The sequence below is a fragment of the Mchenga conophoros genome, linkage group LG6 (assembly GCF_057382185.1).
Source record: "Mchenga conophoros isolate Kocher_MC1m ecotype Shallow Benthic linkage group LG6, M_conophoros_male_GT1.1, whole genome shotgun sequence".
Lineage (NCBI taxonomy): Eukaryota > Metazoa > Chordata > Actinopteri > Cichliformes > Cichlidae > Mchenga > Mchenga conophoros.
Window position 1 is genome coordinate 29,971,798 of NC_140531.1, and position 13,534 is coordinate 29,985,331.

Here is a 13,534-nt window from a genome sequence, read left to right on the forward strand (position 1 = left end):
GCCAACCCTAACAGACTTTTTACATGTGTTGATCAAAATCCCCAATCGTGGTTATTTTATGCTGTCTCTAAAGAGGGCACAGACAATACTTCTGAAGACAGGCAAAATAATCATCTAATTTCTTCTGACTTGACGACAAGGATGAGTATCCTGAAAGAATGGATCTGTCTACAAGCGAGTCACCGTGAGCAAAACTCTCGATTTTCCTACTTTTTCTACACACCATGCGAGAATATGTATTGCGCTATTTTCTCCACGCGATGACGCCCCATCCTAAATTCCTGCTGTGGGATCAGGGGCCTCCTCCCACCCACAGCAGAACCTGTTGGGTGACATCAGCCCGAGAGGAAAGGAGGAAGAAGAGCGGAGCCGCGTCAAAGTCCGCAAAGAAACCAGGAAGTTCATCTTCAAAATAAAAACGTTAATCGAAGAAAACGAGTCAATGGCTGAATTGTTGAGCTCTTAATTTAGTGCCTAACTAACCAACCAACCTTCTTTTTTAAATTCATGCTTATAATTTAAATGCTGAAGTCTTTCATAGGGAGCTAAAAAAAATAAAGATAGAAGTGGTTAATGAATGTAATCCACGTTGATCTGCGTTTAACAGAGTGGATATGCAGAGTGGTTTCACTGGCTCTTTTTCATCATTTGAAAGGTTGTGTGTGTTGCTTTCGTGTATTGTTTGAAAAAAAGGGGCACCGTGGACCGCTTTCTGCGACTAAGATTAAAGGACGTGCAGACACGGAGATACTAAGGACCCTGAAAAGGATCCTGACCCAGATGAATTATATTGCATTATAAAGAGAGGTGATTTTTAATAGTTTACCCCCACTGAACAATGGCAACACACTACACTACATTTTCAGCCCAAAGAAAACATTATCATCTTCATTAAGCCTGGGTTTGTTGCTTGATTTTTCTGTCTTCAGTCATAGTTATTATCGTATTATTATTATTATTTTTTAAATCAAGTACTATTACTACTAGTACTAATATGATACCCATAAAAACAGTAATGAAAATAAATATCACAACTACACAGAAACTTACAAAAACAACAATCAGGCAAATATTTACAATAGTAAATTTCTGCATTACTCGCACAATACCGATTGATGTTTTAAATATCATACTTATTGCCAGTATGCAGTAATTATGAACCGATTTATTTTTAAAGGAAAGAACAAAAATACTTAGGCCCTTTTCAATAAAAGCTCCGCACGCGGTCTGCACAGCTGCGGGCGGAGACTAAATAATTCATTTAAAAAAAGGCTTCACAGTATTATCGACTGACTGCTTTCTGTTGCTCAGGTGAACAAAAACATTTTTTGTGATTTTACCCCCCTTTTTTTGTCAGTTTATCTGTTCATTTAACCATTCAAACGAACTGAAATGTTCGATTTAAATATGATATGATGCAGATGAAATGTTTCCCCACTAGGAAATGCAAATACACCGCTGAATGCAAATCAAAGACTCGGTAGTCCACTCCTGAGATCTAACTCTGAAAAGGTTGCATGAGCAGTTATGTTAGATTGGATTTTCTGCATGCTGCAGGTAGTAGTTTTTATTTTGGTTTTTAAGGTATGTGTTAGGATATAGCAAACAACCTCTTACACACGCACTCTAATTAAGAGAGAGAGAGAAAGAGAGAGGGAGCGAAAGGGCTTTTATTTTGAAGGGACAGAAAGGAAGCAGTCCTTCTCAATGTAGCTAGCCTGTCCGCGTGCACCTCTGTCAGTGGAGCAACCCAGTGGTGTCGACAGGCAGGGAAAGCCCTCACTGACTGTAAGTACAGTGTCTCCGGTGAAGACCGCCGCTCCGCACTCTTCCGCCGCGACATTGAGGGCTGCGCGTCTGAACGGACTGAAAACCACCCCGAGACAACAACGCAAAGCTGTTGCATTGTATCTTTTCGTTTTTAGGGGGACATGGCTGATGTAAGTTTGAACGAGTCGTCCTCCGCGGACGTCGCAAATAGGTTTGCTCGGAAAGGTGCCCTGAGGCAAAAGAACGTCCACGAGGTCAAGAACCATAAATTCATAGCCAGGTTCTTCAAGCAGCCGACTTTCTGCAGCCACTGCACGGACTTCATCTGGTAAGCTCTTCCGTTACCCACCTCCACCCCCTGCCTGACTGCAGCCTGTTGCATATTGGATAACTTCAGTCGAGAGCCTACACTCTGCTCGATGATGTAACACAACTACAGGCTAACTTTTCCCTTCATAATCCTGCGATCCATGCACCTCCTAAAGACTTTCCTACTAGTGGAGAGTCAGCGCAGGAGCACTAACGTCGTCATAACCCTTCCTAGCAGCTCCAAGCTTCTCCAAGGATCCCAGTCTGTTGTATTATTGTCAGACCTCTCGCATTTTCATGTTTGTGTTGTCTACTAATGTTGCATTTTCTGTATTAATCTGTTAACCTTCCAACTGGGAGAGTTCTTAATAAGAAACGTAGTTAAAGCGTCTTTTTGGTCCCAGTAAACCTCTGTGAGGACAACGTCAAAGCTGCAGCACATTCCTGCAAGGCAGAAACAACTTCAATGAAAACTGTGCCAAAAGCTTCCCATTGCTGCTGTACCAGCCAAGACTGGACCTGTTTGAAGTGCTCTGATGAGTAACAGGTTCCCCCTTCCTGGCACCCACTGTAGTTGGCCTGTTCGAATTTTCAATTTTAAGCTGCTAGGGATTTTTTTTTAACTTGAAGCAGCTCAAACGCTGGTTCTGAGATCTGCAATTAATTGCCAGAGTGAGCCAGTATGGAAAAGCACTTCATCTACTCTACGTAGACTGATTTATGCATGTCCTGTTTTGCTGAAACACACTGGTGTAGAGGCACAGATTATTATCTCTCTGTTGCATTTGTGTTTTCTTAATTTGTGGCTCATGAGGAGAAATGCATTTGGATAACATGACGAAACACAAGTTTCCAAATGCTGTAAATTGTCTGATTCCATCTATATACACTAGGCGGTTCCAGTCTGTGCAGCAGGTCTTTAATTGCATTATGTTACTGTCCTAAAAAGCGTTCGTTTTCACATTTTATGCCGTATCTTAAATGTAAGAGGAGGAAACTTGCAGACAGCTTTGCAGAGTTAAACTGCTCCTCTCTTGTTAGTGGGTGTGTCTTCCAAGACCTTTTTTTCTGTGTAAAGCTAGTATAGCACTGACAGCTTTACACAATGACCTATGTTCAACCAAGCGCCACTCCTTAGTGCAAAGCACAAGCTCCCCATAACCATAATTATTAAGGCAAACAGCTTGTTGCTTTTCTTTATGAGGTCAAAGCTTCCCTGTGAGGGCTTTGATTGATGAGGATTTCTGTAATGACATTGTGATTAACCACAGAACATGTCAGCAGAAGAACAAACTCAGTATGGGCACAAAGGATCTGCACACCTAACCATTACACCGGCGTGATTCTAGAGGACTGTGATTCACTCCAATTCAGCCACAAGAGCCTCAGTTCAGTTGCAGTTGGCCTTTCAGTTTGTTTGAAAGGTGCTGGATTGGGTTGAGGTCAGGGCTCCTCAAGGTCACTCAAGTTTATCCACACCATAGACAGAGAAATACTTCTTAATAGGCAATGAATGCTTTCAGGAAAACATGAAATCCCAAGAACTGTGCAATGCTCTTCCTTAATAGTCATGGAAAACATGAGACATGTGGGTCCCTGGATTGAATGAATGCGTGTACAGTACGTGTGCGTGCAGGTGAATGAATGGATTTACTGTGCACACGTGTTTGAAAGAGTGTGAGCACGAGCAACTGTTCAATCCGTCCTTCTTTCTTTTCACAGGGGGTTTGGAAAACAAGGATTCCAGTGCCAAGGTAAAAAGCAAAACTTATTCATGTGTGAGGCCTTCAATTAAAATGTGTGTGTAAGAGAGACATGTACATGTTAAACTTTGATTTAGGACTATTTTGTCATTCTGTAGAAAAAAAATGGTGTTCTTTGTCTGTCAAGTCTGCAATTAATTTATTCTGATGCTGTTTCTCGAATCATCACATTTAGGGTTGATACATTTTTGTCACTTTTCCATGCATTTTGCTGCACTAGCTCCATCTCATACGTGCAACTACAAGAGAAAATGACTGAATGCCTGTGAATGCAATTACTGCTTATTCTGCTGTTTTATATATTTGGAAGCTTTAGATAAAAGCAGTGTTTTGCTGTTTGATAGCCATGCTTTTGATACCTGTGGCACCAGGTGTATCCGTCGAGTTTAAAGTAATCAAAGTAATGACTGAAGTTTGGTGTGACATTTAAAGACTTATTATTATCAAGTTAAATGAAACTTCATCCTATAAAAACAGGCTTATCAGAAGTAGGGCTGCCACAAACGATCATTTTGATAGTCGACTAGTCACCGATTATTTTTGCGATTAGTCGACTAATCAGATCATCATCCACTGGACGTAAAACGTACAGCTTATTGCACCAGCAGCATCTGCTCTTATATAACTATCATTAGCTTACAGCTTTAAGTGTTTCAGGTATGTGCTAACTAAAAATAAAGACAAGATGATAGTTTATTCAATTTTATTGAAATTTGCAGATTGTTTCGGTGAAGTTTAATAATCTCCTTGCTATCTAAAATATAACAGGACACCGGAGTAAATTCTCGAGCATCTCACACTTCTGATAATCAGTTGTCTGCTTGACGTTTATTCAGCTGTGTAAAAACTATAACTTTAGTCTCAGCCAAACCGATTTACTCAGGAACAAATAAAATACTAAAAAAAGCCAAACAATAACATTTTAAGTTATCTAAGTGACTCATATGTCATGTTTAACCTGAGAGAGAAAGACGGCGGTGGGTTTGAAAACTATTAGCCGGGAGTCCGGTGTTCTCACGGCTCTAGTTAGCCTAGCCCCCGGCTAGCTATCGAGCTAGTGGGTAACAGACGTCTCCGACAACGTCGGAGCGCTTTTGAAAATATGTGGTGTCTTGATAAGCTGAGCAGATATTTGAGGTTTACACAGCTACATTCTCGCCTGAAATATGTTAAACGTTTATTTTGTGACCCAGAACGAATAATAAGAGTAATATTAAAACTAACTAGCTGCCGCCATTGTTGGAAACTGAGCTGGGCTGCGCTATGAATTCTGGGACACAGCTTCTTCTTCTTCGGGGTTTAACGGCAGCTGGCATCCTTGTACATGCAGTGCTGCCATCTTCTGTTTCAGTCCGTTATTACACTCTTAAATCCTACTACTTATTCCTGCGTCTTTTGTGATCTTACAAAGCTTCAAACGACGCGTCGACTATTAAATCAGTCGTCGACGATTTTGATAGTCGACGTAATCGTGACTAGTCGACTAATCGTGGCAGCCCTAATCAGAAGTAGGGAAATTGGAGTAAACAAAGTGTGCTGAGCAGTAAATGTGCTATCTTAAAACAGAATCTAAACAATGACGTGTAAAGCAGGTTAGGGAAACAGAAAGTGAAAGAGAGTGGACAGGGATAGGGAGGAGATGCAAAGTGGGAAAAATGTGGACAGTTTTCTTGTTAACTGCTGTTTTTAGCTTTAGCAAGCACATAGTCTCTGAATTCCTCATCTAATTTGGAAAATCTGTGGACTTGCCAAAGCATTAGTTTGGCTGTAATTGCCCGGGTAGCAGGACAGATGATGTCCAACGAGATCTGGTTGGAGAAGTGAGCGAATCGTCCTAGCAGGTCAGACTCTGTCTTTTTACACTTAGGCCACCTCGCAGCAGTGAGAGGGCCGGGGCTGTGGGCCCTCCTTGCTCTCCCACTGACAGATCACTAACCAGAGTGTGTGTATCTCTGCTGCCTTCTCCCGCCCAGATTAGACAAAACACTGAGGAAGGGTTTCCATTACAGTCGTGCCATGAGCTTTCATGTTTTAATGGCGTTCTGCGTACTGCGCTCCCCCCACTGCCACAGAGAGAGTGGTGTTGGAGGAGAAAATAGCCTCATTCCTGAAGAAGGGAGTAATAATGTCAGTCTTCTAGTCTGAGGCTCAGAAGGGCTTCTTCTCCAGTGTTTGTTGTGTTGAAACAATTGTAAAACCTTAGCATTCGAGAAAGGATGGTTCAAATAAAACAGAGGCTTTAGACTAGATATAGGTAGATGCCTTTATCAGCTTTTTTTAGATTGATTTTTTTGTTCAAAAAATGAAAACAACACATCACATGTTGTTTTCGATATCGCACGGTGCTAATTTATAATCGGCGTCTGCGACCGAGATGCAGCGCAGGTGGATTTTGTCTGCGTTGCTTTGCTGATGCATTTGCTTGGTTGCAGTTTTTGTCTGTGCAGCCTTTGTTGTTGCATTGCTAAATTACTGCATCAAAACCACCAACTATTCATGAACTAACTGCAGGATGTGCGTCGTTCACGGAGACAGAAGACGCTCTTTCAGTGGGAAACTTAAAGATAAACACTTTGTCACATCGAGTGTTTAATCTCAATGATTCATAGACTACTCTCCTGAGAGTGTCAGGGAGAATGAGACACACAGGGGTTTTAAGTGAATCACAGCTCATCTTATAAATGTAGATGGTTCATAGTGCCGTTAAGGGCGTATGGTATGTCTGGTTAACGTTTGCGCATAGGAACATGCGTATTAGCCCGTGTCTACATGGAAAACCATGTTTGACCCGTGGGCACGGCTGCCAGCAACCTCACACCCACTCTTCTATGTGATCGCCTCTCACACAAGTGAGATGTTGCCTGTTCTCAAGCTTTGCTCCTACTTGAGAACAGGCTCGGTAATGAGTCACTCTAAGGTGTCAGAGTGTTGATAGCCTAACATGTTTTTGCATAACCTGACATTATCGTCAGCGTGTCCGCGAGCCCCCTCCTCTGCTTTCACAGCAAGTTGCCATTTTCCTCCTGCCTCATTGTTACTGTCGCAGCTTCTGATGCAGGCGATGATAAACTCAGGGGTGGAAGGCCATCGCGTACACTCACGAAACACGAGCACAAATGATGCGCTGCAGCTTTTCTCTTCCCCGCTCAACACTGGCCGCACCTTTGTTATTCTATCATAAATCCAAGTGTGGACCTTTTAAATAAATTATGAGTCCGTCTCATCAAGACGGAGGTGATTGGTTACGCTGCAGCCAGTCAAAGAGAGAAAGGTCCCTACTTTCTAACATCTGCTTAGCCATCAAATATTAAACTTAAGCTTCTGTAAAATGGGGGTCAAGTCCTCCAGCAGGGGCAGCGAGCCTCTCGCTGACTACTTGAAGATGACAAAATGATGAACTGGAGAGTGGCATTTCTATAACAAGAGTGACATTTAATTTTCAACTGAGTAAATGTCCCTTTGCTAAGAATAGGCCGGGCTCCACTGTATTACATCATCAAGTGTAGTTTATGTGTTGAGATTTTGCGTCATATATTTAAGCTCAGTGAATATGTTTATTTTTGCATGTATTCCTTTTTTTTTTTTTTAACATTTTAAGATTAAAAGATAGAGCTCATAACAGTTTGGTCAGTTGGTGTCTCTGAACTAAACACTGACAAATATACATGAATCAATTTGATTACTGCAAAAGCCGTTTACAATAATGATTAATGAGCATCCCAGCTTGGGCTTTGGAATTGTGCTTTTTATTGATAAATTTATTAGGTACAAAAATAATTGGCAGGTTTACTATTAGTATACACTCACTGGACAGTTTATAAGGTGTACCTCTTCAAGAGTGGAGCAGTTAAGATAGGCAGGAAAAAGGGGAAGACACACAGCAAATGGCAGCAGGTCAGTCTCAAACCCAGGCTGCTGCACTCTGGTCATGTGGCATATGGTCGCCTACTCACCCACTGAGCTAAACTGGGGCCCCGTTCAACTGATTCTGAAAGCCAACGTCTAATCAACCAATCGCATGGCAGCAACTCAGTGCACCTAGCTGTGTAGTTGTGGTCAGGATGATCTGCTAAAGTTTAAATTGAGCATCAAAATGGGAAAAAGGGTGATTTAAGTGACTTTGAATGTTTTGTGCTTATTGGTGTCAGAAACTGCTGATCTGCTGAGATTTTCCTGCACAACCATCTCCAGATGGTCCGAAAGAGAGAAAACATCCACTGAGTGTCAAATCTCTGGGTGCAAATTCCTTGTTGATATCTGAAGTCAAAGAAAAATGCCCAGACTGCTGAACGGACAGCGATAGTAACTCACATAATCACTCTTTACAATCAAGGTATGCAGAAGAGTATCTCTGAATGTACAGCATGTTGAATCTAGTAGTTTTGGTACAGCTGTAGACAAACACAGCAGGTGCCACTCCCATCAGCTAACAACAGGAAACTGAGGAAATTCACCAAAAATGAGCAATAGAAGTTTGGAAAAACGTTGCCTAGTCTGATCAGTTGCTTTGAGCACAACAAACGATCCTCTGTAGTCGTCACTCAGAACATCTCAGAACATCAGAGCACCCTTGGCATGTGGCAGGTTGCCATCATGGATGTGCAGCTGGCAAATTTGCAGCGGCTTTGTGATGTAATCATGTGAGTATGGGCCAAAATATATGAAGAATGTTTTCCAGCACCTTGTTGAATCTGTGCCATGAAGAATTAAAGCACCTCTGAGTTCAGAAAGGGGTCGACGACTACTACAGTTGCAGAGTGCGAACTATCCAGTGAGTGTTTGTTTGTTAATTCGTCCTAATGATGCCACATGTTAAACTTCAGCGTGTGGAAATAATACTCAAGGGAAGCTATTAACATGTTTGACTTCATACAAAACAACACAGTTTATTCTGAACACGAATGTCTGTGGTCACATGTGTAAAGAAGAAAAATCAGATCTGTCAATGTGACACTTGAAATAAAATACTGAAGGAAAGTTAATGTTGTGGAAACAAACAAGCCTATCAGTAACCACCTTTCTAGATGGTATCTGCATTGTGAACAATCTGTCTGTCGTCTTCTGGCTACTTTTCCTGCGGAGTCTTATTTCAAGCTCCTGGCCTGCTGTCGTTGTGCAGCAGCGCAGCTCAAATCACTATTTAGACGACGCTGTAATGCAGTCAGGCCGTTCGTACTCGTGTCACTCAGCTCATTTACTGTTCAGACCTTGTTAACCTCACACTGTCTCTGGAAATCTTGAAACTTGAGGTTTTTTTGGAGGATTATTTTCAGGATTTATTATTTTCACCTCTTGATTTGCCAAGGTTTAATCTGATGGTTTGCTATTTTGCTTAGTTATACTGAGCTGTAGAAAAATCCTCCTAAGTATTTGGGGAACAGGTGCTTTCTTCAAGGGCACCTGTGTGACACTTTATGAAATCAAACAGTGCCATTTCAAAGTTCTGCCTCTAGTGGAGATTTCAAAGGAAGGTGTCGATGGAATTATAAGGCCATTACTCCCTGCCAGTGTAAGCCGAAACACAAAGCCATAACAGTCTCACAGTATCGATCCTATTTTAGATTTTTATTAATAACAAGCTTTTGAGTCCAACTAGTGCTGCTAATGCTTGGTTTTGTCCGCTTTGACAGATATGAAGCAGGAAATTGTTACTCAGATCTCAAAAACATGTGCTCAAAAATTGATGTTCTTTCCTGGCCTTTGTGTAAAATGGCAGCAAATGCAAAATCAATTGAATAATACGCGTAAACTTCCTGTCTGTACTGGCTTTAATATAAACAGGGCTGTTTGAAGCTACAGCTGAGCAACAACTAAAACGTCGGTTGAGTAGAAGGCAGAGCGAAAAAGAAAGATTAACTGAAAACCAGGAGGTCTCCTTGTTATTCACGCAGGGTATTCCTGTGATGTAGTGATGGCTGTCTTGTTTTCATCTTCCCACACTGGTCGTAATGCAGATGATTTCTGGAGTGCTGAGGCAGCTGATGGATATGTTCTCACATAATGGTTTCTTGAAGATGACCTGTGAGGTCGGCTTTTTTTTTTTTTTATTATACAATTAAATTTTAAGCCAGGCTCGGTATTGCACTACGGGAATCACCCTCTGGTGTGCTGTTGTAGAGCAGGGGTGTTAAACATATGGCCCTGGGGCCAGAATTGGCCAGCAGAGGACTCCAGTCTGGCCCACTGGACACCTTTGGAAAATATAAAGGAGGGGGATAGACTTTGATTTTTTTCACTGTATTTTCATTGTTTTAAAGTCATGTGTATGTGTATGTGGCCCACAGTGTAGAATGAGTTTGACATGCCTGTTGCAGAGAAACCCACATTCCTAAGAGGAAGCAGTGCACAACGCGCAGCCATACGTGCATTTATAAAATGAGATTACTTATTGCAGGGATTACGTTAATCAGCCTTGTTGCTTCTTTGATGGTGAAGTGTTGGATCTCGCTTTGATAGATAAAGAAAGATCATAAAGTTTGCAAACGTCTTCATTTCTGTAACTGCGTTGATGTGCAGTCACTTTGTTAGTCTTGGGCTGCTCACTGTTTATTTAGAATATCCTTGTCCACACCCAGCGTCATCCTAATAAGGTGTTGACAGTCCGTGGAAAGTCCACGGGCTCCTTTCAGGATGCTTGGTGCATGTATTCTTATGCTCAGCTGCTCAAACAGCACATTTCTTAGTTGTTTTCTGCTCCTATATCATTTAGTACAGAGATTCCAGCATCAGTATTAGTGTCAGTGTTCAAAAGAAAAGGCAGAGTGTGTGCAGATAACTTATTTAAACCCTTCTCTCGGATTCATTATATATTGCTGGGTAGCCAACACTTTCGATTATATACTGCAAGTGTTGGCTAATGATGGCAAATTGTCCAACATGGACATAAAAGCACAGGCATTAAGAGCAGGAAGCCAGCATTTAAGGGTGCCATTTCTGTTGAGTGGCAGATTAGGGCTTCGTAGTGAGAGGAATGCATTGGCTCGTGCTTTTACTTCTCCAGGGGGGCCTGTAATAAACTCCATCTTTTTTCATGAATGGTATGAGAGTTTATTACAATCTTAACCTCAGGTGGTCTGAACACTAATGCATGCCTAGGTGAGTAATGCTCTTTGCAGCTAAATGATTTTAAAAACAGGGATGTCTGCTGTATAATAGTGAAGCCAGAGGCACAAGATATTACAAATATAATATAATCTCTAAAAATCCACACCAGTCATTTATTTAATATGCAGAAGTGAAACAGCTTATTTTTTTGCGAGCACTGTGCTCAGCTTGGTCTCTTAAATGCAATGCAATTATAATAATTTAGTCTTGTAAAAGCAATGAGTAGAAATTACCAAGGGTTTAAAATCCTCACTGAGTGTCCCTTGAAATACTAATCCATGGACCTCCTGGTAAGTGCCTCTTCAGATTGTGGGCATGGAAAAATAAATTAATAATTTTAATGACAAAATTAGTAGTTATTGCAGTTTTCTCCTCCAGTTTTCCCCAAGCACCTTTTTTTTTTTAATCTAAAAAAAAAGCTAATAAATATGGAGCAAGACAGAAAGAAAAACACAGAGCGCGGGCATTATTTTCTAATTCTAACCATTAAAGATCTGAAGATCATTTTGGTCCTGATGATGATGAGCCACGAAACCCTCGTGGTGTCGAGTTTCTTATGTAGCATCAGTTTCAGTCAGGGCTTTGGACACACAGACCACTCTGCAACATCTGTTGCTTTATCTCCGCTGCCATAGTGGTCGTGCCTTTGTTTGCACCTTCATCTCTCTGATTTTTTCCTGTCCTCTAAAGCAGCGGTATACTTAGAACAAAGAGGCAGATCAATTGCTTACAGCTTTGATGAATTATCTGTAGCAAAACACCGCCAGCTTTCTTTGTTTCTTTCTCGTCGTCTCTCGTCTTTCTACCCGTTTGCTGGTTTCTCTGTTTGCCCTCTGTCACAAAGCTGCCCTATATTTCACCCTGTGTCCTGACCCAGGCCCTGGGGTTTCTCCTTTAAGGACACTGCCTTTCTTCATTTCTTTCAGCACAAACGCACTCTCGCATATCCATTTCTTTTATCTCCTCCTGGCAAACAGGGGAAATATTCAGTTTCTGGTTATTGAAGGGTGTTTGTTTGATACACTGCACGTTTGTGCTGTCAGGAATAGGATGTCCTAACTGCAACCTTGATACTATTTTGGCCCAGAGTTAGAGATAGAGAAAAATACAAGATTCAGAGATCCTTTGAGCAGAGCAGAGCAGAGCAGAGGCAGCGTGGCATATGTGTGTGTGTGTGTGTGTGTGTGTGTGTGCATCTGTCTATGAGATGCAGAGGGAAAGGGCAGAGTTCAGGTTTGGCTATATTTAGAGTTGTTCCTTGGTCCCCTGAAGATATACAGTGCTATGCAAAGCATTGGATCTGTTTATAGGATGCTTGTTCTTTTGATATCTTTTTGGATTACATAAGGGCTTTAACTAGGAATGCACACATGTTGTGCAGATGTTATCAACCTAATGATTTCACTCAGGATATTGTTCTTATGCAAACTTGGGTCATTGTGGCAGTGTGTTTTTTTTTTTTTTTTTTTTTTCTTTTTTCTTTTTCAGTTTCTGCGTGTTTGCTCAAAATAAAACAAACACAAGCACAAATGTTCCTTCATTACAGGAGATTTACTATTTTGAATAGTTTCAAGTTGTTGATTATTTCTATCTGTTAGAGAATTCACAAACAGTTCAATAAGGAGAGATCATTTGGAAGAACTGAACGTGAGACTGAGAAATTAATCTGTTAATTATGAGGCAATTAAACGTCAATGACCCGTCATGGCAGAACGAACTTCCAGCTGTGATAGGATTTAGGACAGGTCTCCCTGGAATCTAGATGTTGGTGGTGGTGAACATGAAGAGTGAGGCTTGGATGGAGCTCTAGGTGCCTTGGTGAGGTGGAGATGGCAAGGTGGTGTGTTGCAGGAATGAGATTTTGAAAGGGAGAATGATGGAGAGCACAGAATGAATGCAGAGTGGAGGCTGATTGGCTCAAAGACGGCGGGCGAGCAGATGATTGGACTACAGTAACGATGTCAGTGTTGAAACAGACAGCGTGGGAAAGTGGTAGTGATGCAGTGAACAGCCAAGCAGGCAGATGACTGATTACAGATCTTCCGTATTAAACTTATGCATAAGAATCATTATATGCATGAGAATCATTATATGCATAAGAATCATTATATGCTATAAGAACCTACAAGCGAGTACTTAAACCTGTGTAAGACTGAGCCACACTAGTCGATCAATTATGGTTAAAAATAACTAGAAAGGAGGGAGACAGTGCAGTAAATTGGTAAGCTTCAACAAATGAAAGACTACATCTGCTAAGCTGTAGCAGATGTAGTCTTAATTTGCTGGATGCAGAGCAAAGACGTGAATCATATGAAATATGTTTTATTGTTTTGTGTGGTGTCTATACTTAGATTAATCAAAAATGTAAAAATATACAAAAGTAGACAAAATGCATTCTGTTAAAAGTTCCAGATCTTAAATCTACACTATTAGCTGCAGATCTGGCTTTTGACCAGAGCCACTTGCGAATAGGAAGCATGTATCTCGATAAAACAAGCGCAATATCAACCGTAGACTGTATTTAAAAGACTTAATGCAACTCAGTGCAGGTTAGCTTTTTCGACCTATGTTTGGATGAAAGCTTGGAG

The 13,534-nt window shown here is 41.2% G+C and overlaps 1 protein-coding gene across 3 annotated transcripts in view; it reads left to right on the plus strand.

Annotated features, from left to right (window-relative positions):
• The first annotated feature begins 1,732 nt into the window (after positions 1-1,732).
• prkcaa (protein kinase C, alpha, a) overlaps positions 1,733-13,534 on the plus strand; it is a 144,018-nt gene continuing 132,216 nt past the window's right edge. For 2 of the 3 annotated variants that reach the window (XM_085277350.1, XM_085277351.1), the window contains exons 1-2: positions 1,733-2,098; positions 3,802-3,833. In XM_085277350.1, coding sequence (XP_085133476.1) covers positions 1,932-2,098; positions 3,802-3,833 — 199 coding nt within the window. In that variant the 5' untranslated portion in view covers positions 1,733-1,931. The remainder of the gene's footprint in view (positions 2,099-3,801; positions 3,834-13,534) is intronic. The other variant, XM_085277349.1, reaches the window with a different exon arrangement.